Here is a 25,352-nt window from a genome sequence, read left to right on the forward strand (position 1 = left end):
TCCCCAAAGACGTAAATCCCAGCTCATTGCTCGAAATTGCAAATATATGCCCGGCAAACCATGAATACATGATTTATTGGAAATAAATTTTACTCCAAACTTTCACGAAAAGTAGCACCAGATTGCACCGAGGACCTCCATATTTTGTGAAATTTTCCCAATGGGGAGGGGGGCACCCAATCCCCTTAGACCCCTCTCCCAGGACGACGATTAGGCATTTCCCATCTGGGCCCCCCCTTCGGCGAAATCCTGGATCCGCCACTGGTGTGTGTATAAATATTATATATATATATACATATACATACACATATATATATATATATATATTATACATGACATGGTATTAAGCGGACAGAGAAGAATGCATTTAAATGCTTTCAACCTGACATTTGACAGCTTATGAAGACCCTACTAAATACAAATTGTGACTTGCTTTATGAGAAATCATACGAGCAAAACAACTTTAAAGAAAATATTTTTAAAAGAAACAACTGTCCAAGAAATGAGTAATTTACAACTACCCTGTTCAGTGTGTATGTTACTAAACTCAAGGAGCAGCTATTGCTTTAAAGTCTGCAAAACAAACAATAATGACAACATTAGGGTATAAACCTGGTGAACATTTGCAACGGTTGCCAATTCAAGCAAAGAATATATAGAGAGAGGATAAATTGTTAACAATATTGCAGCATGTCTCCTGTAAAGTGTCTATGTGTATGACACTGAGAGGACATGATGAGTCGCTCCTGGTAGTTTACTTAGAGTAGGGTGACTTAAAGGGGACATGAAAGCAAATAGAGAGAGCATAGCCATGTTACTAAGCTTAGGCTCTAATGTAGCATATATGTTAGCCTACTCAAACCAGTGGAAAACGGCAAGGATTCTTTGAACTTGTGCCCACCAAAAAAAAAAAAAAATGAAGAGAATTATCTATTGACTGATGCGGCAACATATAAAGAAAGGTATCAAGAATCAGTTATCATGTTGACAAAAGCATCAACCATTAAATTCACTGGGAAGGATTTTAGAGTATATAATTTTTATTCTAAATTCCTATGTAAAATATACTCTAAACACATAGATTGTATGAATAAAAGGAAATTTTCTGTGACCAATTTTGAGCTTGCAAATCCCTTTAATATTTGTTGTTATATAGACTGAGAGCTCTACATGACATTGTTTAGATGCACTGTGAACTATTTTCACAACCTACAAGTATCTGGTATAAATCACAAAACTAATTGCCAATATGAGACCAATTGAAATCATCTTTGATCCCTTGAGTCAATTTTCCACCATTGAGGTAACCTATTTACCTCTTGAAGCTCAGAGGGTGATACCAGATAACAGCCATTGAGAGCTGGCAGGTGGATTGGGGAGCACTATGCTACACTTTGAGCTCTTCTAGCTCAAATTGTAAATGGTCATGGTGGCAAAATTTTAATGTTTGTGATAGCCCAAGCCATCCGATGGTTTTCTTTATTTATTTATACAAATTGATGAGATGGTTGCTCAGAATTAAACAGCTAAGAAGCAAATGCAAACATGAATAGCACAGGCAACAAGAAAGCCAGTTGGTTTAGTGATTCCTTGGCACATTTGTAAGAGAACATTTAACAGTAACACTACAAAACAATATTCTTATGTATTGACCATTACTGGTCAGCAAAATCTTGCACAAATGCGGACCAAGTACTAAGAAATTCATCAACCAAGCTCATCATTTCTACAAAGGTTTCAGGCCTATATTAACCTACAACGAACTTCAACAAAGATGCACCTTTAACTTTATCGGGTGCTGGCTAACAAAATTCTAAGACATTGACCTGTGTTGACCTATGACCTTTGACCTACACAGAACAGAATGTACTACCCATACCAAGCATGAGGTTAATCCACCATGAACTTCTTGAGTTACCATGTATACAAGAAGGTGTTACATACACACACAAACACTGCCATCACCATTGCATAGATTCCTTTTGCCTCCGACAAGGAATAGGATATCAGTTAAGCAGCTTATCAAGAAATGGACGACCATGCTTGGCATGAACAGAGGCGAGAACAGGAAAATAATGAAAACAATACTAACAATAACTGTAACCTGTTCCTCTCCTAGATGTTAAATCATCTATACCTTATAAACAATGTATAAGAAATCTGTAACAAACTGTCCAAAACAACTTTATATCTTTAATGCCCAGTGGGATACTAAAGTACTAAACATTAAACACATAATAGAATGACAAGTCTACTGACTTTTTCAACATAAAACATTTGGGCTAAGATAAGAAGTTACGAAAATATATTTTAGAAATTTCTTTGCAGAAGGTAAACAAACTGTGATATCACAAGTTTTGTATAAACTAATTGGATTTTAATCCTTAGAAAGAAGAAAGTGTGTGTTTTTTTATTTTTAATCTCTTATGTCCGTAGAATGCATTTTAGCCCTTCAGTCATCCCATTCATCATCTTCGTCATCAAATTCCTCATCTTCTGAGTCATCATCTGTTAAAAAATCACACAGGGAGAAATGTTAGTTACAACTTACACAGATAAACAGTATATTGAAATCTTATGTCTTCAAGAACACAATACTGGGATGTCTGGTTTGTCTTGGTATCAGTACAATATAGATGGCAGTATTTCAGTAAACAGAGGATGCAATATAGAGGGCAAAGTACTGTCTAGTAATGTCATCTCATGGGAAGTGTCTCAGGGGACACATAGATGTGTTGCACTGTAGTCTCCCATGAGTGACTTTAGACCAGGAGTTAAAATGTTGTACAGATGTGAGAGAGGGCCTTGTATTGATACATGATTGCAATCATTCAACTTTATACCAGGTATTAAATTTTGTACAGATGTGAGAGAGGGCCTTGTATTGATACATGATTGCAATCATTCAACTTTATACCAGGTATTAAATGTTGTACAGATGTGAGAGAGGGCCTTGTATTGATACATGATTGCAATCATTCAACTTTATACTAGGTATTAAATGTTGTACAGATGTGAGAGAGGGCCTTGTATTGATACATGATTGCAATCATTCAACTTTATACCAGGTATTAAATGTTGTACAGATGTGAGAGAGGGCCTTGTATTGATACATGATTGCAATCATTTAACTTTATACCAGGTATTGAATGTTGTACTGATGTGAGAGAATATATTTTGTTGTTTTCTTTCACAAATCACAGGAACTAAGAGAGAAATAACAGATGTCCCGATAACGATGACGATGACACTTACCATGTATAGCGGTACTCCTCTGACTGAGTGCATTTAAGAGAGCAGACCCAAGACCTCCTAACTCATCTTCAGCCTCTTCTTTCTCGACAGCTTCAACCTTCACATAAAAAAGTGTAAAAAAATAATTTTAAAAAAATGTTCAACAATTCCAATTGGACAGCGTTCTTACACTTACAGTTTTTTTGTTCCAATAATTCACATATTCCAAACTAATATATATTACTTCTTTGGATATTGGTTGGATTAATGTCTCGGTCTACATAATTATATTCACCTTCTTCAAGTCTTTACCACCTCTGATAGCTTCCAGTAGAGCATCTCGGCCAGTAGGAGCTGACTTGGGCTGTTCATCATGAGTAACAGTTTTGAGTGTGGTACCAGAACGAATGTCGGACAGCAGGTTTCCCCTACCACCCCCTCCGCTTGGGGCAGGTGGTGGTGGTGGGGGAGGTGGTGGACCGCCACCCATACGTAGCGGTGGAGGGCCACCACCACCCATAGGTGGTGGTGGGGGAGGTGGAGGTCCATTGCTAATGTGGGCTGGAGCTGGTGGAGGAGGAGGGAGATTTGAGGACATGGGTCTTGAAGGAGGTGGAGGGGGAGGAGTAGACATGGGTGGAGCTGCAGGAGGTGGAGGGCGCATTCCACCTGGACGTGGGCGCCCAGAGGGCGGAGGCGGTGGTGGCGGTGCTGGTCCCCTATTGTTAGCATTGGTTGGTGTTGGTGGAAGAGGTGTTCTCCTGGATGGTGGTGCGGGCAACTCTCTGTTTGGTGGTGGTGGAGGAGGAAGGTTACCTGTTGAAAAAGAGAAAAAGATTAACGTTCCTAAAGAACTCAGGGTTGTAGAGATGTTCATACCCTAAGTGACATTTTACTCACCAATGATATCTAATGACCTTTACATTATAACAACTCATTGACTTTTCCCAGAATAAACAAATGTTCTAGTTTCCCTGAAGTTGCATTTTGCAAGTTGATATTTTGGGTATTAACAACATTGTGTTGTAATCCATTTCAATTAAAACACTAAGGTGATGTGCTGTGTCTTCTCAATCAGTAAGGTGCAAGTAGCTGATAACAAACCTCTCCCTCCCTTCATGACATTAATAGCTTCCACTCGGTATATAAAGCTAGGCTCTGGGTACATCTGACATTAAAACTACAAACTAAAACTGATCTATTTTCATCTGGTGGGCGAGGAGATGTTACATTCAAAGTCAGCTGTTTTATGTTACACAAAGGGAGGTAGTTGTGAGAGGGCTGCTGTTTGAATAAGCAGAGATGACATTTTAGGACAGTGACAAGCTGAAGTAACATCTTGTTTAGAAAAAAAAAAGTTATTAATAGAGTCATACCTTTAAACGTGAATTAACTACCCGCCATGAATCCCTGGTTAAACATCAGGTACGATCCAATAGCATTGTATTCTTAGCAAACTATCCTATCGATTCTATATCATCTGGACTATGAGATGGATTAAAAACTGAAAATGAACATTTCAAACCAGATAACGAATCTCACCAGTTCTGGTTCCTCTGCTGGGGGCAGATTGACTGCCTCCTTCTCGCTTGACTGCCTCAATTCCACCATTTTGGTCAATGAATTCTTTGATGAAGTTAACTGTTGCCATATCCTTCAACGAATCTTCATCGATGCCCAGATTCTTGCACCATGTTTTTAGCTCATCCTCCTCTCCAACCTGTTCAAAAGTTTGAAAAAAAAAATATATATATATGAAAGCAGATGATTAATACTCCATGTATTCATTCTCAGCTTTTTGACTTTTTTTTACTGAAATTTGTGACTTAATCGCTTACAAACTTTGAGCTGTTTCAAATCAAATGCTCTGCCACGAAAGCATGGATGAGAAAACCAAAGGTAGTCTAAGATAAAAAAAATTAAAAAAAACAACAACTAAGAAACAGCCCACCCACTCATCCCATCCATTCCCCCCCCCCCTTTCCCAAAAAGTAAGGAGATTATTGAAACTAAATAAAATATTCTTTCTCTATTCAATTTCCTGCAGCAATGGAATGGTCGTTATCATTCGTTTTTCAATTTGATAAATTGTGTTCAATTTTATAGTTCAAATTCATTTATGTTAATAAGTTTCCATTGTCAACCTACAATTTTCACTGCTTTCATTCATACTAAGCCATATTTAATTTAGGATTTTGATCCCTAGTTCGCCCCCTTCTGACTGTTTGGCAATGTCCTACTACTAGTACCAAACAATCAAGCAAGGGTGATTTATAACTTTCAAATCTGACAACAACAAAAATTTATGAAAACAGCAACAGTTAACGGGATCACAAATTCACAATTTTAAACTTACAAACTCCACTACTATTGCTTGCTTTTGACCAAAAATGAAGTGAAAGTGCTGAGAAATATACAGAAAGCTTACTTATTGCCTTTTTGTGTTTTCTTTATTACATGGGTAGATCATTTCTTCATCATGAAAGAAGCTTGGCCACCCGTAAATTAACGTTTGGGCACCCATGGATTAATTTTAATTCTGGATTTATAAATCTCTTGGATTTTCTTTGTGGAACCCATTTGTGAAAATGAAACATGGAGCTGTACCATCCTTTCATATCATCAAATCCGTTCCATCATGCCCTTTAAGTAAACTTCATATGTGCCATCTTTCCACTGCAAATTACCGACCCACCAATGGCACATATGCCATCAAACTTAAAATGAGGCCTTGCAAATGCAAACATGGAAATAATAGAAGATTACAGTCATCAACTGATTAGTAATAGTAATCTTCAACATAAGATTTTTGGAAGTTAATTTTGATTGTCAAAATTGCATTATTATTTTGTTTTTGCTCTTTTTCTTAAAATGGCTTCACATTTGGACCTGTCCATGAGTAATATCCCCACAGTATCTCAACTGAAATCAAAGGTTATGATAACAAAACAGCTTTGATGACTTCATCTATTGATTGAAAGTATGACAATAGCAGAATAGAAGTGAAGACATTAGACAAAGCTTTCACAATGAAATCACTGATATACATGCCAATTAACTTCATAAGAAAACTTTTCCATAGATAGGAAATGCTGAATTACCTGCCAATTTCCTGTTGGGTCCCAGCCAACATGTCCAACGTGCCTGCAATGATAAAGAAAGGTAAATAAATGGATGCGACAGTGTTTATGTAACAACAAACATTTTCTGTTTCACAGGAAGGTCAGTATCATGATATCCTGGTCAACAACATTGCAAAGAACATGAGGCATTACACAGCCAGAAACAGATGCAACTATGGGAACACAAAAACCAATGTGATTATCAGGTGAGACAAGCCTCCCTAACAGTTACCGAGGCAACATGGATCGGTCAGGGTAGAGGACAGACTAAACCCATGTTTTTTTGGTTCTACTAAACCAATGTTTTTTTTTCTTGGTTCTACTAAACCAATGTTTTTTGCTTGGTTCTACTAAACCAATGTTTTTTTTGCTTGGTTCTTCTAAACCAATGTTTTTTGCTTGGTTCTACTAAACCAATGTTTTTTTTCTTGGTTATACTAAACCAATGTTTTTTCTTGGTTCTACAAAACCAATGTTTCTTCATGGTTCTACTAAACCAATGTTTTTTCATGGTTCTACTGAAGCCATTTTGTTCATGGTTCCACTAAACCTCCAGTTTTTCATGGTTCTACTAAACCTCCAAGTCTGAAGGGTTCTACTAAACCCCCAGTTTTCATGGTTCTACTAAACCCATGATTTGCATGGTTCCCCCCCCCCCCCCCCCGGTTGCAGGGTTCTTCTAAACCCCCAGTTTTCATCTTAAACTATTAAAGGGCAATGCTTCACTGAAGTATCACCTAACATCAGTATTTTTATGATATTTATACATCACATAGTTTGTAAACAATTCACAGACGTCACAGAAATTAAGTTTGATAAAAAGTTTTCCCTTCTACAGTAACAGGATGTCCTGATCACCTGTGTTGTAACCTTACAGAGATTTGTATTAATCGGCATGTATTATAATGTACATTGGGGTAAAACTCACCTTACAGAGTTTTGTATTAAATTGGCTGTATTTTAATGTACATTGGGGTAAAACTCACTTTACAGAGTTTTGTATTAAATCGGCATGGATTATAATGTACATTGGGGTAAAACTCACTTTACAGAGTTTTGTATTAAATCGGCATGGATTATAATGTACATTGGGGTAAAACTCACCTTACAGAGTTTTGTATTAAATTGGCATGTATTATAATGTACATTGGTGTAAAACTCACCTTACAGAGTTTTGTATCATATCGGTATGTATTATAATGTACTTTGGGGTAAAACTCACCTTACAGAGTTTTGTATTAAATCGGCATGTATTATAATGTACATTGGGGTAAAACTCACCTTACAGAGTTTTGTATTAAATTGGCATGTATTATAATGTACATTGGGGTAAAACTCACCTTACAGAGTTTTGTATTAAATCGGCATGTATTATAATGTACATTGGGGTAAAACTCACCTTACAGAGTTTTGTATTAAATCGGCATGTATTATAATGTACATTGGGGTAAAACTCACCTTACAGAGTTTTGTATTAAATCGGCATGTATTATAATGTACATTGGGGTAAAACTCACCTTACAGAGTTTTGTATTAAATCGGTATGGATTATAATGTACATTGGGGTAAAACTCACCTTACAGAGTTTTGTATTAAATCGGCATGGATTATAATGTACATTGGGGTAAAACTCACCTTACAGAGTTTTGTATTAAATCGGCATGGATTATAATGTACTTTGGGGTAAAACTCACCTTACAGAGTTTTGTATCATATCGGTATGGATTTTAATGTACTTTGGGGTAAAACTCACCTTACAGAGTTTTGTATTAAATCGGCATGTATTATAATGTACATTGGGGTAAAACTCACCTTACAGAGTTTTGTATTAAATCGGCATGTATTATAATGTACATTGGGGTAAAACTCACCTTACAGAGTTTTGTATTAAATCGGCATGTATTATAATGTACATTGGGGTAAAACTCACCTTACAGAGTTTTGTATTAAATCGGCATGTATTATAATGTACATTGGGGTAAAACTCACCTTACAGAGTTTTGTATTAAATCGGTATGGATTATAATGTACATTGGGGTAAAACTCACCTTACAGAGTTTTGTATTAAATTGGCATGTATTATAATGTACATTGGGGTAAAACTCACCTTACAGAGTTTTGTATTAAATCGGTATCGATTATAATGTACATTGGGGTAAAACTCACCTTACAGAGTTTTGTATTAAATCGGTATCGATTATAATGTACATTGGGGTAAAACTCACCTTACAGAGTTTTGTATTAAATCGGTATGGATTATAATGTACATTGGGGTAAAACTCACCTTACAGAGTTTTGTATTAAATCGGTATGGATTATAATGTACATTGGGGTAAAACTCACCTTACAGAGTTTTGTATCATATCGGTATGGATTATAATGTACATTGGGGTAAAACTCACCTTACAGAGTTTTGTATCATATCGGTATGGATTATAATGTATAGTATTTATAGCAGTTTTCGATGCAGCATTGGATATATTAGTCCCTGCCAACTCTCACATCATTTACAAACCAAAGGAAATCACTTCCTCTCTACCTTAACATTGACTTTTAGTATCGGTCATTAATAATTGTATGAAAAACTTCAAAAGAGCGTTCTGGACCAGCCTAGTTTGCAAAGCAGTATATTTTACTTTCATTTATATTGATTAACCATTGACTCAAGAATGCATTCAGGAAATTCACAGTATTTGGAGTTCATAACCCTTTCGATAGAATAATGGCATAATGTGTATTTTCATCATGTAAGGACTGTAAGGTCAATGTAATAATGCAGGTTATACAATATAGAAACCTCAATTTCATATGTGGATTCAAAATCATAAAATGTAAAAACAGGACAAAGTGAATATGTTGGCTTCTCACTGAACAAACAACACAGTACCTGTCAACATCACAACACTGATTGGTACACAACATGGACATTTCAAGAAGTATCAAACTGTTGAGAACCATTAATGAGTAACTGAAACATTGTTCAGTATCAACATTGTTCAGAATTCAATGTTTTCATTACTAATGTGACACAGACTTAAACTTAACTTTGCTGTAACAAGCAATTTAACTTCCCATCTGTGGAAACACTTTGGTTTCACATGCTGCTTACACATATGCAGTTTGTAAAATTTGGTTGGAAATATTTAATTGCCTACTTCCTTGTTAAGGAAATCAATAAAATAACTTACAAAAATTACTTTATAAGTTCTATTTTTGATCAGAAACAATTCCTAGTTTTGGAAGTGATGATCGGTTCCTCGTAATAATAAGTGCCAAACTGACTGAACAAGTCCAATAAGTTTTGCTTGCTGTGTGCAGGTTTTACGGTATCTGTTATTAGGCAAGTCGTACATGATGATATATGACACACCACAGGAATCAATTATGTTTTAAAATATTTACACATAAAAGCCAAGCATCATGATTTTCTGAAAGCCCTTACAATTATGAACTTCTTTTGATTTACCTTTGGATAACTATCAAATGATTAAATCTTTTCATTTAGCAGAAGAGAAGAAATCGTATGTTGAGACATACTGGAGGAGGATTTGAGTGTGCCAACTGCCATAAACAGCCGTTACTGGCGATAACTGGCCCATACCCCCCACCCCCATGAACAGCTGTTTACTGGCGGTAACTAGCCCATACCCCAACACCCACCCCCCCGCACCCTACCCTTCCTGCTCCATGTTCATGCCAACTGCGATGAACAGCAGTTACTGGCAGTAACTGGCCCATACAACCCCCCACCCCCGTGAACAGCAGTTACTGGCAGTAACTGGCCCATACACCCCCCCACCCCCGTGAACAGCCGTTACTGGCGGTAACTGGCCCATACCCCTCACCCTACCCTTCCTGTTCCATGTTCATGCAAATTGTTTCCAAGTGTCAATAATTGGAGGGCACTTCAAATAACAACAGCAGCTTACCTTCAATCATTTGTCTCCCATTTGATAATATGGTTATGGAAACTCTGAAAAAGGGTAATGAAGAATAACTTTACTTACAAGAAGTTAGTTGGACGAGAAATGTCTGCCTTATTCAGCTTCTTGTCTTTCTTCTTCTTACCGGCCTTTTCCTTCTCCTTCTTAGTGTTTGGTGCTATATGAGGAAAGCAAATGGTAAACTAATATCTGATTTGTTACAAGTTAACATTCAGGCATTTTGGCAGACTAATTCTGAGTAAAACTCTGCTACACTGTAGTCCACATGCAGTGTCATGACCACCCTACTATTCTTATCCACACACCTGTAGTCCACACACAGTGTCATGACCACCCTACTATTCTTATCCACACACCTGTAGTCCACACACAGTGTCATGAACACCCTACTATTCTTATCCACACACCTGTAGTCCACATGCAGTGTCATGACCACCATATTATTCTTATCCACACACCTGTAGTCCACACGCAGTGTCATGACCACCCTACTATTCTTATCCACACACCTGTAGTCCACACACAGTGTCATGACCACCCTACTATTCTTATCCACACACCTGTAGTCCACATGCAGTGTCATGACCACCCTACTATTCTTATCCACACACCTGTAGTCCACACACAGTGTCATGACCACCCTACTATTCTTATCCACACACCTGTAGTCCACACACAGTGTCATGACCACCCTACTATTCTTATCCACACACCTGTAGTCCACATGCAGTGTCATGACCACCATATTATTCTTATCCACACACAATAAAAAAAATAAAAAAATTGACTCTTGGTTCATTCACCCTAAAAGATATACAGGATAGGAGCCTCAGGTAGAAAAAAAAAATTGTGCTATGAAAGTTCTTTCTCCATGTCAAGCAACGCTCTCCCATTAACCCAATCATTCTGAAAATGCCAATTGCTGTCCTTACCAGGTACAGCAGGGGCTTGTGATGGAGGAGGACTACCAGGACTTGGTCGGGATGCCCGCCTATTGGGATCACCACCTGGCGCTGATGGAGCATGCCTGCGTCGGTTTTCTGAAGAGAGAACCAGAGGAAACGGCTGAGTAGAGATAAATTTATTGCTTAATCCAGAAAATGAAGATTAGGAATTAGCTTCCTTTCAATCCCCTCCTTTAATCTCCTCGAACTCCACAACCTTCCTGTCTATTATTAGATATCATACATATCTATTGTGGTTTTATGTACAAAACATAAAATGGAAATATTAATACAAATAGTTGACTAAGAATTGAATACTATAAACTATACTGTATACTGTAGCTCAAAATATATTCCAAATTGCTTACATCATGGAGTCTATAATACCAGATGCTTATAAAAAAAAATTAAAAAATTCCAAACATATTATTGATACACACATGTCATGTACACCACTTCAGATTAACAGCAAAATGGGTGAAAAAAATATATTCTTGTATCGTGTTTTGCCCAAACAAAACTTGTTGTCTGTATGTACATTTGCAACACAAACAAAATTTTGTAACATTAAACAAGATTATCTTAGATGAATAGTTGTTACATCCTACTAACCTCTCCTCTGTGCTTTCTTATGAAGTTTCTCCAACACAACATTCTTGAAGTTTTCTGCCTCCTCTTCGTTACAAAAGTTCAAACCAACCCAGAATTCCTGGAAAAATAAATTACACATGTAAAACTTACATTTACACACTAAATTTGTATTTTGTAATATTTATACAAAACAACAAACAACTCTGTGTGCAAAACACCATTTGACTACTGTACCCATAAAAATCTAATGATATCTTATCAAATACAGAGTCTAAATCCAATGTATTTGTTTCATTGCAAACTACCGTACGCCTTATTATTGTCATTCCTTGTGTTATTTGTGTTATGTGTAAACAAAATGTATTAATGTCTTAATTCAACAAAGAGGAAAAACATGGTATAAAAAGCAAGCCAGAATACCCGACTAACTACAGTAAACCAACTGTAGTTGTGGTCTTCATATTAGACAAAGTATTAGGGCAGAAATGATTGTTTTAATACTTACTTCAGATGCAAAGAAATGAAAGAAAGGACACTGGCTCTCATACTTGAGGTTGTTGTATATTTCATGCTCCCAGATCAATTTCTGCTCCTGTAAAAATAACCAGAGAGCCCAAAGGTATTATGATTCCTTGTCATAAAAATGTTCATTAAGTTTTAGTGTTGACATGAAAAGCAAGTTAAACCATAAAACTAAGTCAGAACCAGATCATTTGAGAGTTCCAGCTCTCTTTACCATTGCAGAGGTATTTTTATCTTCCACTCATTTGTGAATACCAACCAAGTCATTGGCAAGGATTGTATAAATCTTCCAATTTCTAATAGCATGCAATAAATGCACTGCCAAGTAAGGCACTCTGGAGACCTACCCAGAGATCATAGACTCGTATAAAGAATGATCGTTTCTCGTTGTCCTTGACGAAACAGGCGACACCACAACCCTTTTTGTTCCATTGATGGGGACTGGGATAAGTTTCGTAAATCTGCACCACTGCTGCTGCCTGGGACTGAAAATATGATGTCAAAAGTTAGACATTTTTACCAACTGGTTCTGTTTCACTTTACAAAAGTTGCTACAAAATGTAAATATGTATGGGGTTAACCTTTTCTGAACAGGACAGTTTTAATCCTCCTTTTTTAAATTCTTTTAAGGGAAGCAAAATTCATAAACTTCAAAACTGCATGTTAAACATTATTTCCTGAATTAGAAGTAGACTACAGAACAGATTTATGAAACATCTAGACTAAGAGTTCATACTTGTTTTGAAAAGTAATTGTGTCTGATTAGATGAGTATTTGTACTGCTTAACCTGAGGGCTTGCTGAAGTTGAGCCTACTGTATACACACTACCGCCAGTACTCTAACAGTCTTATCTACAGTACTGTACTGTAGAAGTACAAATTCCACAAGATAATCGTTATGTGAAGTAAGAATCACTATTTCGTGGATGAATTGTGAAGAGTTACGCATAGGCCTACTCTTAACATTAAAAGTAGAAATATGAGCTCTTTGAAATTTAACAGTGACATGTATTTTAACCCATGACGAAAACAGAATAAACCTTAAATTATCAATATTAGGTATAAACAGAGCAAATGCATAACTCTTTCTTGTGATTCACTTGATGTTGTACACTGTCAAATTGAACTTCTGAATTCTGATAAACACTCCTCCACAAAAGAATAAGATTTAATAACATCATGGTCATTTTGTAAAAAGGTACTGTCCCTTTTTTTCCTTAATCCTCTGCAAATGATTCTACTGACATTTATTTGCTGTTACTTGTCATTTAGCCTTTGAAGAAGATCCTGCTAGAATCGAAACGTCAGGCCAACTTACTTTTAGACATTTATTTATCAGGAATCTTGTGATTTTGTGTAACATTTTCTGTCATTTGAACTTTAGAGCTGCGCTCAATATGGATCTACAGCAATGTTACGCCTAGGCTACCTGTAACTTAGCATGACTGAGTGTAACTAACGAGAAATGTGATGTACAGTAGGTACAACTGCGAATTAACGTTAGGCCTAGCACTGAGTAGCAGTAGCAGTAGCAGGAAATACAATAATAAATTTACCACAGATCTCTTTGACAAAAAGTAAAACAGCTTCTCGTTTTCTTCTTTCGTAAGCAATCTAGACCCAGAGTTCTGTGGCCTTCTCCCTTGCTGATTTGTCATGGTTGTCCCTAAAAGTTGCGTTTTTTTCGAGATAATTTTCGCAGCGATACACCTGGCACAGAGTATCAACACATATTATAACTATAAGCCTAGGCTATATATACGGCTCTGACTCACGGAAATCTAGAGGCCTAAAACTGAAAGGAAACACGGAAGTAGTTTATTGATATGAGTGCATGGCGCGCCGTTTGTCTGCAACTGTTGACACTGCCAATTCGATTGCTCGTCAAACTAAGAAGATCTCAAGAGATATTGGTATTGAAATGACACATAAGAAGCAACTTCCTGGCTTGTGCACATATGCTAATTTTAATATTCCAGTCGTGCATTCATTGTTCCGTACATTAACAACAAAATCGTGACCCATTCATTCATATTGGGTTCAGCCTGCTGGAGTAAAGACACTTGAGTAACACTTACAGTACTAATGTCAAGAAATACTATGGAAAGCCAAAAGGGTTGCAAACGCTATGCAGCTCGACGTTGCGAAGCCACCCAACTTATTAAGTAGTCTTCCTAATAGAGAATGAGTTTACAGTACCGAAAAATACTCGAGTACCGAGTATTTTTCGAGTACTACAGCACTCTTAGGTACCCATTCTACCATCATACTTACATTATATATAAGAAAGAATTAAAAGTAGTAAACCAACACCAAAAGAAACGAGGAGGTAGCTGGCATCAATCGTGAGGGTTGGGGGCGGGAGGGGGACGTATCTTCAATTTCTGTCCACCCAACATTGTGATGGGCGTTTATGATACCGCAGAAGTTATTTTTTGTCGGATGGTGTTGTAAAGTTCTTAACGAGGATAGAGTCCAAACAAAATGTTACCCTATCTTGCAAATATATCCCATTCCCGCATTTGAAACGATAGATATATCTTCCAAAGCATAGCTTTCAGAATAAGGCAGCCAGCGTTTGCAGTAATTATACGCTAAAAGTTCAACAACGGGGAACCAGTGAAGTACGTATCCTTGGAAGGGGGGGGGGGGTATTTCCCGAAAAAAAATCAGGGGATCTGCACCAATGACAGGCAGAAGAATAAAAACGTTCCTAGTGCACAGTAAATAAAAAGGCATATATAACATGTAAATGCGGTACATCCTAACTAATTGAAAATGATTTAACATATTGTTCCCAAAGTTTGCATCTAAGCTGCCTCGAGTTTACCAAAATATGGGAAGGGGACACCCGTCCCTTTGACGGTGACTTAACATCTTATCTTCCCCCCCCCCACCCCGATACCAAAATGGTGGTTGCACCTCTGGCCAATTGTTGTACATGTTGGATCTTCCACTTTAACCCCTTAACGGGGACAGATGAATACGCAACCGAAGCAGTTCTCATTTTAAGTGACATTTATAACTGCTTTATTTTGTTATAAGATCAATGGGGATTATATGGTGTATTCCAAGGCCTAGAAATGTTAGTCCTGTGCTGTTGGAACGGCAACTGAGCAATTGGTAAACGAAAAAAAAACAGCAAAGGCCTCTTTTATAGAAGATGCTTCACGCACAAATTCTTATGTTGTCACTACACAACTGTTGTCATACATAGACAAATTACAAGATTGAACATTAACATTCAACATTAACATGAGACGTGACAACATTAATTAGCAATCATGTCAGCCATCCAATTAGGCCTATATGTGAAAAGTTACATGCGCATACAACAAGAAAGAAAAAAACGACAGTTATGTTCGAAATACAAAGTGATATACAGTCATACAGCCAAATAGCCCAAATGATTGAAAATTATTATTCCAAGACAATAATCGAGGTGCGCAACATTTTTGTCCACAACCATGACACCCTGATACCAAAAAAGAATAACCAAATATCTCCTTGACAAAGCCATTACAGTTTTGGCAACATACGGTATGAAAATTCATGTAAATATGTAGCTCACATCAGACAAACTACCGTTCAAACGACCTACTTATCCTGGCAAAAAGCCGTCCTAAAATTTCCGACCAGTTGTAAGAATAGCTTGGAATCTAAAACCCCATGAGACATTATTAATTCTGGCAACGAAATGAACCAGTCAATCTCTCTCTTCAGTTATAAGAATTTGCCGCAACACTAGCTTTGACCTTGACAGGTACATTTTACGTCAATAATATGTGTTTGAAGTATATCGGTCATTAATCAACTCGATGGGAAATCTACTCAAGAATTAAAAGGGCAAACTCCCTATTACTGTCATTGTTCAAAAAATATAATTAGCAAACTCGACAAATACACAGTACAATTTAAACAGAAACAGAAGAAAAAAAATGGGAAAATGAAAATAGAGGGCGTTTCAAATAAACAACATGTTACGGCTCTGCACTTGCAATTATAGGCATGTCGTTTAGCATAAATCCTCAATATAATACGAACATCTTCGTTTGCAAATATCGATTAGGTAATGTTCATGTTTGTATAGGTTATTTGCGAAGGAAATGTGTTTTTTATTGTTCATTGAGATACTCTTTCCTTCAGATACACTCTTAACTGAATGTCTCATTGCGGTACGAGTGACAACAGAATCAAACTTTCCCCTACGACAATATAGCTATTATCTACAGTAAGCGAATACATGTATCAGTAAATGCGTACGGTGCACCAATCTGATAATCAGCGTTTGTATACCCAGTGTTGTTCCATTATGTGGTGAAGTATAGAGTATCTAGAACGTTAACGAACAGAGACGTTAGCCACGTATTGAACTTACATACTCAACAGCATATTAATAACAAGAAATAAAGCCGTTTAGTGAGCGACGGTCAGCTCACAAGAGTACCATTGATTTATTTCATCTATCTATTATCTCCGTGGGTTTCTAATTCAGCAGAAATGATTAGACACATGAACAAAAGACTTTAATAAGGCAGAAACAACTGGCTTATACACGGCTGTTGTTAACATTGATACAAAATAATATGCTATGCTTCCCTCTATTTAGCTGTTGTGCGCACCAATTTTAAATCGGCTTAGAGGTGTTAAAAGTAACAATCTTGCTCGGAGGTATGATCTTGGTGTACGTTTCAAAAATACGATTTAAATGTTCTGACTGGTAGATGAAAAGCATGTTTCGATAGCATGATTATAAAAGTAATCTTATCTTCGCGATAACATATTATATCAATGTTCAAATGTATCTGGCAACATGCATTGTGAGTGACATCACCATGAATGATCATGTATCATTAATTGGCAGAAGAAAATGATTTTCTTCAAAAATATCTTGGACGAGGCATTGGAATCATATGACATTGAAAGCTGCCTTTCCGATACATATATTTTTATGACATTAATACAGACCATTTTCCAGCCACATGGCCGTAGTATTATGATATATCCCGAGATTCCATTGAGTAATGTGACATGCATAGATAATTATAAGTAATTGATTATCGGAAAACTGACAGGGATATTGTAAGCAAACTTGAAAAGAAAAAAAGTATTAAACAAAATGAAAACAAAATTGGCGGAAAGAACATGAGAAATCATATAGTCAGTGGCGTAGGAAGGTACTTTTGAGTGGGGGGGGGGGCTGAAGACTGATGGCCGGCCTGGGGGAGGGGTCTAAGGGGAGGGGGTGTCCCCCTCCCCTTTGGATTTTTTTTGCATTTCCAGGTGGCCTCAGATGCAATTTGGTGCAATATAGCACACTTCAACACCCACTCCATTTTGTAAAGAATTTTGCATTTTCACCTGGCCTTAGATGCAATTTGGTGCTTCAAATGAGATTTTTTTCTCATTTGGAAATGCAAAAGGGGTTTTCTGACTTGCGGAGCGGGGGGGGCGGAACGATACTTCCGCCCCCCCCCCATATTTTTCACTGGGGGAGGGGGGCTGGCGCCCCCCCCCCCAGCCCCCCCCCGGTTCCTACGCCCTTGCATATAGTGCATTAATAATTCCCAAACCAACGACAATAGCTACATCGGCAAGATTGTGACAAAGTAAGAATTAATCAAAACTAAGAAATCAATCCTCATTAATCCATCCTCATTTAAACCTCAACAGAAATTCCAATTAACTTTATGTTGCCACCCCTAAGTGTGTTGTTCACTTCATGTAGGGCTGGACTGGATGGGGGGGGGGATGAGGCAGGGGGTGTTCTGAGTACGGGATATAACGGGATGCTAGTCCACGGTCACTTCACGCAGACATTGTTTTCAACTAGCACTGATATTAAACTTGCAGTCAGCAAATCACGATGAATGTTTCAACTCATATATTGTTTTATTCATTTTCTTATAGCTCAAATACACGATTTTAAATACAGTTCTGAAAATTCTCCCCTGATACTCATTGAAATGGGAATTGACGCGAAACCCTGGCCTCAACATAGAAAGCCTGAGAGTGCCATATCTGAGCGTCTATAGGTGTACATAATATTAAACAATAGTTTGGCTTGTTGTGAACGTGGACTCTCTTTGGGTGGGGGTCCTGGGGGAGCGGGGACGGGGGGGGGTATATTGCTATTGCTGAATTGGAGTCTTGTCTCCTTGCTATACGCCATGCACTGACAAAGACGTTGCATAAAACGGATTGATGTATCTAACATGCTTGTTTACAAGCTTCGGGGGGGGGGGGGATGTCTGGTCTCGCAGAGTTGGTTCTATAAACCCCAAAGTGTAGCAAAGTGTTAGCCTAGCCATATACCCTCTCTCTTCGCAGAATATCCACCAGCGAATAAAACAGGATTTAATACACTTTTAGTCTCCCTGCTTCACACACCATAGGTATACGCTATATCATCCAAGCACCCCATCCCCCAAGATGAATTGCAAACAAAGTCACATCAGTGGATTTTTTTGGGCATTTTCTTTTCCCTTTGTTGGGTGTGCTGTGACGTACATACGGTGAAATCAAAATATGAAGCCTTTGCCAATACGATCCCAAATTCTGAGCCGACATCAGCATGGTCTTACAACCATTAACGTAATCTTGTTATAAAACAGAAGAGAATAAAAGATCGTTTCCTCTCTTTTTACCTTAATTACATCCACATATCCCAGATTTGGATAACATTAGGCTAACAAAATGCTGCCTGGGTAATACATTCCATTGAAATTGAATTCCTTTAAGAAATATATTTCTTTGCTTTAAAACCGCTTCAAAAGAGCAAGAAATATATTTAGCCTACTATACTGCTAAGGTCCCACCCCCCCCCCCATACATATCAGGGTGTACATGGGATTATTTCCAGAGAACTGTAATTCACTGAAATCGGTCGCAAAGAAGCTAGTCAGCGGCCTCAAAATCGCTCAACGACTCCTCTGAAAATGCCGAATGGAAGCCCCTGTGGGTTTTGCATTAATCTAGGTGTGGATGAAACATGAAATACTTGTAGTGGTCTGTTTCCACTATCTTTTCTACACTGAACATATTACCGCGAATGACCCGGCAAGTTCTCGCTTTCCTAGACCCTCTCGAGTTCGTTGCAATATGTGTCGTCGCTCATGATTTTAAAGAGGTTCTGAAACTTGAAGTGCATTCTGTTTTGATGCATAAAGTCGTTAAGATGAGAAGTTATACCGTCTTACTGGAAACGTTACCATTTGGAACTGACTTCCTGTTGATAAAATGTTTCATAAATTAGTTCTACAGTTCTTTACCGGGCAGAAAACGCTTCAACTTCACGACGGTCATGAACTAATCATAATGTTCGATGACACCTCCAATGCATCGGACCAGAGAGAAAGGCAACTTCGATGCATTGCACAGAAATTGTACAGTGAGCCTAGTGAGGGGCTAAATTTTGTATTCAAAGATGTCCGAATTTTGTTGCGCTTTGTGCAGCTTTTCTTCCCGGTACGATTATTTTGGTAGGAAACCACCCTTCGTTGAATCTATTGTGTAAGTTCACATTAACTGACCATATCCTAACCGATTTCGCAGAACTGCTCAAATGTTACATTGGAATGCGTAGTGTCAAAAGTCATCAGTAAAAAGCATAGATCGTGTAGTTTTCTGTAGTTTATCCTTCCAACGATTCTCAAATAGGTTAAAGAAGAAGAAGAAACATTATTATCCATTGTAAACAATGCTTCTGGCTAGGCTGAATTAATCTGCATAGATTACTCCATTCTCATTCTTTGATCCTCATGTCATTCATACAACAGAATGGGTATAGGCTAGGCCAATAGTTTTGCATCTAGGCTTTTCTAATATGGGTCTAATTTGGGAAGACTAATTTGGGTAGACTGTAGTGTGCATACCTTTACCTTGTAAAGGTTGTTAAAATTTTTGCATTTGTAACTGACTTGTTGGTACTGTACTGGTTATGATATGGTACACTGTTTGAATCTGGCTTTACTATCAAAATATGACAGTGAGGTAAAAATAATGGTTATGAGCTTGCCCAGATTGTACTGTTACAAGACAAAAAACATTTCAAATGAGAATATTGTTTTATATTGGTTAAACCATCACATTTGTCAAGCATTTTTTTAAAAACTTGACTCTCTGTATAGTTTTACATTAAGGGCACAATTTAGGTGTGTGACCATCGTATGTAAACCTTTTCATGCTTACAGTTGCAAGCAGAAGGAACCAGAATTCTCTGTGTATTTAGGTTTGTATAATGGATTATGGTAAGGAACTCTGCAACTTATACAAAGGTACTATGTAAAATATGAAGGTACTATGTAAACTAAAACGCAAACACATTTCAAGAGACCTATTTTCAATCATATGTGAGCATCAAAATAATATACATGCAGGAATGTTCAAAGAAAAGAACTACCGTAGTTCACTGTAATAAAGTTGCTAATACAAAATTACACAGTTCTGAGTAAATTAAAACCATTCTTCTTTTCCCTACAGTCACTCCAATAGCATTGTATCTTAAATATCCCTTGATATCAACAATAATACCTACAGGTACTGCTACTTATGCATTTCATCTGTTCGTCTTTGGAAACTCCTCTCATTTCTGAAGAAAAAAGGTCCATGAAAAAACCTCTCTTGATGAAATCATTCACTTGAGAAGAATGTCGGACATTTGACATGAACAGTTGAAATGAACAAATCAGGCCCAATAACCATTTTTCCTCTTGTTTACTTCACAGATTGATGGAGAAGGCATATGTCTTGAAGAATCCTTTCACCCCACATGACAGTCATCTAACCATTGGAGCACATTGCTCTCAATGTGATAAAGCAGTCTGTGTTCAACAGGTACAATACAGACTATATAAGATTAACTACTAAGAATCACTGTTATGTCTACAGTATGAACCATAGGGAGAGTTAACTCTACCCCACTCCACAGGATCAGCACAGTAGCCTACATAGCCTAGGATCAAATCTGATACATAATATATTTTGAGGAGTTGGTGGGGCGGGAGTGGGGGTTGAGGACTCCTCACTTTGTCCTGCTGGCTATGCTACTAGTGGAGAGGTGGGACAGGGGTAGGCGGCCCAGATCACCGTCAGTTTGCCCTATTGATCAAATGTTTCTGTTATAATATACAATAATAATAATATAATATACAAAATACAAATCATTAATTTACAAAGGCATCTTACAAAGACTGGCATTGTAGACAACACTTTGGATTTATAATACATTCAGAGTTGAGTAAACAGTTGAAGAAGAAATGAGAGACACATATATTATAACTGAAAAGTTAAGCTATTAAGGAACATATGCCAAGACTGTGCGAATATTGTAGTATGCCAGAAAATAATTGGTGCTCAAGTACTCGTTTTGCAAGTACTCATTCCTATTGCACATGTAGTGTACTACTGTGTAAAAGTATTCAGATGAAAAAGACTCATACTCAGAACAAAACCAACGAAAATGTACTCAAATTGTGGTACTTAGTACTTGAAACCTTAATTAACTGGAAAGTACTTGGTGCTCAAATGAGAGTATGCGACAACAACACTGCAATGTCACAAACCAAGTGATTCCATTTTCAAAGGCATGGAAGAGTTTATTCTCCAAAATACATTTAACTCTAAACAATCATCTCCAGAATTAGAACCAAGAAATTGAGTTAAGGTTTCATATATGAAGTAATGTTCATGTTGTCTTTTAAGATTATGCAGTTTCTTAATATTAGAGAAAAGTAATGACAAAGTATGTAAACAAGAGAAACTGTCATTTGTATTTTGCTTTATACAACTCAGACAATATAGAACACCACAGGTGTATTCAGAATCATTTATTCTACATATTTTACAGTCTCATTTCAATTTTTGAACAATGTATCTTATACCTCTTGCCATTTGTAGACTTGCAGTGTCTTTTACACCAGAAGGTTCTGCAAGCATTGTGTAGAGAAACACAGTGAAGAATTCCCTCAAGAGATCTCTGAGGTAAGTGGAGACAGTTGGAAAGTGCAGAGCTAAATTGTAAAGCATTGTCTAGTTATCTGAGATGACTAAATGTCAGAACAAGAATAAAACTCCATTGTAGTTAATAGACAACCACATATTTATTGTAAATATAATAATTCTCACAGTTAAGTAATTGATGGAACTTAATAAACAACCTACTTTGCCATTCACACAATCTCAAGGAAATTCAATTTGTCTGAGGGACTCAGTAGAAAGTCATGCTGTGTAATTGGACTCATTTGCAATTCAGATTGTCTGAGGGTCTCTATGGAAATCAAGGTGGTCTAAGGGTCTCAATAGAAATCAAGCTTATCTGTGTTGGTGAGGGTCAAAATATGAATCCATGTTGCCTTTGCAACTCACCAAAGATACAGGTTGTCGGAGGTACTGTACTCATACGAAATACATGTTGTCCCAAAGTCATTCAAGGTTAGCTCAGGGTCTTGATAGAAATACAGGTGGTGTGATGATGTGCTCAACATGAATCCAGGTTGCCTTAGCAACACACTGAAGATACAGAGTTGTCTGAAGTAGTTCATAAGAAAAACAAATTGTCTCGTTAGCTTAGGTTCTCTGAGGTGCTTGATAGATATCTAGGTTGTTAGAGGACCCTCAATAGAAATCCAGGTGTCTGCAGGGCAAAGTTACATAAAACTCAAACCTGAAGGAAAAATCATTGCATATTGTTTACCGTACACTTGGAAAATAATATGGTGCAAAGTGTATGCTTCCTTTAATGATCCTTTATCAGTGCTGTTACAAAGGAAAGACAACTAGGGAAGTTTTCTTAGACTACAAACATTTATACATCATATTCATTGCTTTAAGATAAATAATTTAGCTTTAACCTCTATGCTTTTCCTTCTGACACAGTTACCTGTTAAACATGTTCATTTCTACTCTGACTTTCGACAGTCATCAACTGCGTGACTGAAACAATTTTTCATAATTTATTTGTAAGCATCGGTATCAGATCGGTTATAGTTGTTTGTGTAAACTTCAAATATCAACTATGCAATATTGATCTTATTGTTATACTCATAAGATTATCTTTTAAGCTATCAGCATTTTGTTAGAACAGAGCACCCAATTATGAATTTTTCATTAACATTTCATACTTTGCCTTCAGGTCATATCAAAGGGGTGAATGTACTGTTGGAGCTAATATGGAAACAGAGTAATTGCCATTTACATCAGTTGCTATGGTGACAATCTACCAACACACAGCGGATTTTAATGTGCATTCAATTATGCAGCAGGATGAATTCATAGGTCCAAAGTACTATGAATATTCATAGATGAAACTCAATGGGTCGTTATAGGTCAATTAACCTGTTATATATGGAGAGAGAGACCTACATCTTCTGGTAACATAACATGTATATCAATAAACCTTTTTATTCTTCTTATATAACATGCTTAGTTAAGAGAATAATTTTTCTTGTTATGTGACTTGATTGTTAACAATCCTACTTTCAGTCTGGACATGCAACATGTTTGCTGACAGGTCCACACACGGAAACCTATTTACAATAGTTATCTAACAGTTTTATATTCCAAACATGAATATAGACATGAATATGCATAGATCCCAAAAGCACCATCAAGAAATACAACTACCAACAAGATTTATGAGAATACTACTTGTGTGTTTCATAATTCTATTATATTTGAGGCTGGAATGATTTCTTTTGGTATGCAAGGGTAAGTTGAGGCTTGGGGGGGGGGGGGGAGGGGGTGTGCAGGAGTTGTTATATTTCTTTCATGAAGTAAGTGGTATCTTGCCAGTTAGTACTTAAGTTACTTGCACTGTTTGTGGTCATCACACTGGTCGTTATGGTATAATGAGGTATGATATTTGTTAGTACTGCTGTAGGTTGTAACTTTCCATAAAGTATGATCTTAGGTTTTAATCATTCTGGTACTTGGCTGTAAAGAATACCTTCCGTTATGGTGATCAGAGTTGCTTTCTTTTTTACAATACAGCATTTAAGCTATACATATTATCATTAAAATATTACAATATAAAAAAATGTTGATATATGCCATAGTATGTATGTATGTATGTATGTATGTATGTATGTATGTATGTATGTATGTATGTATGTATGTATGTATGTATGTATGTATGCGTGTATGTGTGCGTGTATGTATGTATGTATGTATGTATGCGTGTATGTATGTGTGTATGTATGTGTGTATGTATGTATTTTAGATCCTCCTGCAAGCAGGAACTCGGGATTAAGCCTCATTGGCTTTTTCAAAGCTGCAAGCTGACTGAAGTCAGTCTCTTACATTCATATTTAACGTCCATGATTATGAATTGTCAATTGTCAACAACTCTGTAACTGGACGACATACATTAATCTTGGTGTGACTTGAACTCTGGACTTTATGATTGAAAGGCACCGGCGTTAACCACTGAGCTTACACTCCATAGTCAAAGAGAGATAGGGAAAAAATTAGATGCAGGTCATATGTGTATATTTATGTAGTATTCATGTTTGTAGTCGAACGGATTATGCCTTTGCTTCCTAATTTCTGGCAATTTGACTTAACTTATTGATTTTCTTACTTTTTTTCACTTTTCCTTTGTTTTTGAAATGAAGGCACAGGATTTAAGTATCAATTCTGTGGAACATTTATAGCAATAAACCTGAAATAACTAATTTGAACTGATGTCTGAATTCTGCCATGAGATAATCCTAACAATGATGTCATCTCTTCAGTTTGGGCTTAACTTTTGATGTGAGCCTATTGTTTGTTTTTATTGATGAAAGAGGGCAATTAAGGACGATTCGTCTTTTCTGAATTTTTATTCTGGTCCTGATTTCTGGATGTTAAATTCCAATAGGAATGGTTATCAATATTCATTTTACTTAAATGCGATGTTGAATTCGAATATAACAATATGGAATCTATTCATGTATTTGATTTCTGTATGGCATTGTTTCAATATATGCAAATAAACTATCCCCACCCCACCCGCCCAC

The 25,352-nt window shown here is 37.0% G+C and overlaps 2 protein-coding genes across 3 annotated transcripts; one reads left to right on the forward strand and one right to left on the reverse strand.

The window, feature by feature from the left end:
- Positions 1 to 507: 507 nt before the first annotated feature.
- Positions 508 to 14,145, reverse strand: LOC139961066 (actin nucleation-promoting factor WASL-like). The gene is made up of 11 exons (XM_071959915.1): positions 13,914 to 14,145; positions 12,705 to 12,842; positions 12,341 to 12,427; positions 11,857 to 11,953; positions 11,233 to 11,340; positions 10,364 to 10,457; positions 6,336 to 6,378; positions 4,777 to 4,954; positions 3,530 to 4,050; positions 3,256 to 3,352; positions 508 to 2,508 (listed from the first exon to the last, which is right to left on the reverse strand). Exons 1-11 carry the CDS (start codon positions 14,013 to 14,015, stop codon positions 2,453 to 2,455), a joined length of 1,521 nt encoding a protein of 506 aa, XP_071816016.1. The 5' UTR covers positions 14,016 to 14,145; the 3' UTR covers positions 508 to 2,452.
- Positions 6,445 to 25,280, forward strand: LOC139961067 (cysteine-rich DPF motif domain-containing protein 1-like). 2 transcript variants are annotated; one of them, XM_071959917.1, is made up of 4 exons: positions 6,445 to 6,562; positions 21,084 to 21,192; positions 22,255 to 22,338; positions 23,489 to 25,280. In XM_071959917.1, exons 1-4 carry the CDS (start codon positions 6,498 to 6,500, stop codon positions 23,504 to 23,506), a joined length of 276 nt encoding a protein of 91 aa, XP_071816018.1. In that variant the 5' UTR covers positions 6,445 to 6,497; the 3' UTR covers positions 23,507 to 25,280. The 2 variants fall into 2 exon arrangements, with proteins under 2 accessions (XP_071816018.1, XP_071816017.1); XM_071959916.1 differs by lacking the exon at positions 6,445 to 6,562 and adding an exon at positions 19,605 to 19,869.
- The last annotated feature ends 72 nt before the right edge of the window (positions 25,281 to 25,352 follow it).

The sequence above is a fragment of the Apostichopus japonicus genome, chromosome 20 (assembly GCF_037975245.1).
Source record: "Apostichopus japonicus isolate 1M-3 chromosome 20, ASM3797524v1, whole genome shotgun sequence".
NCBI lineage: Eukaryota > Metazoa > Echinodermata > Holothuroidea > Aspidochirotida > Stichopodidae > Apostichopus > Apostichopus japonicus.

Coding starts and splice junctions, on each gene's coding strand:
- LOC139961066 (XM_071959915.1), bottom strand. CDS start 14,015: ATGACAAATCAGCAAGGGAGAAGGCCACAGAACTCTGGGTCTAGATTG. Junction 12,843..13,913: donor TTTTGTCAAAGAGATCTGTG/GTAAATTTATTA, acceptor TCATATTTTCAG/TCCCAGGCAGCAGCAGTGGT. Junction 11,954..12,340: donor TTCATTTCTTTGCATCTGAA/GTAAGTATTAAA, acceptor TTATTTTTCCAG/GAATTCTGGGTTGGTTTGAA.
- LOC139961067 (XM_071959916.1), top strand. CDS start 19,784: ATGTCCGAATTTTGTTGCGCTTTGTGCAGCTTTTCTTCCCGGTACGAT. Junction 19,870..21,083: donor CCCTTCGTTGAATCTATTGT/GTAAGTTCACAT, acceptor TTTACTTCACAG/ATTGATGGAGAAGGCATATG. Junction 21,193..22,254: donor AAGCAGTCTGTGTTCAACAG/GTACAATACAGA, acceptor TGCCATTTGTAG/ACTTGCAGTGTCTTTTACAC.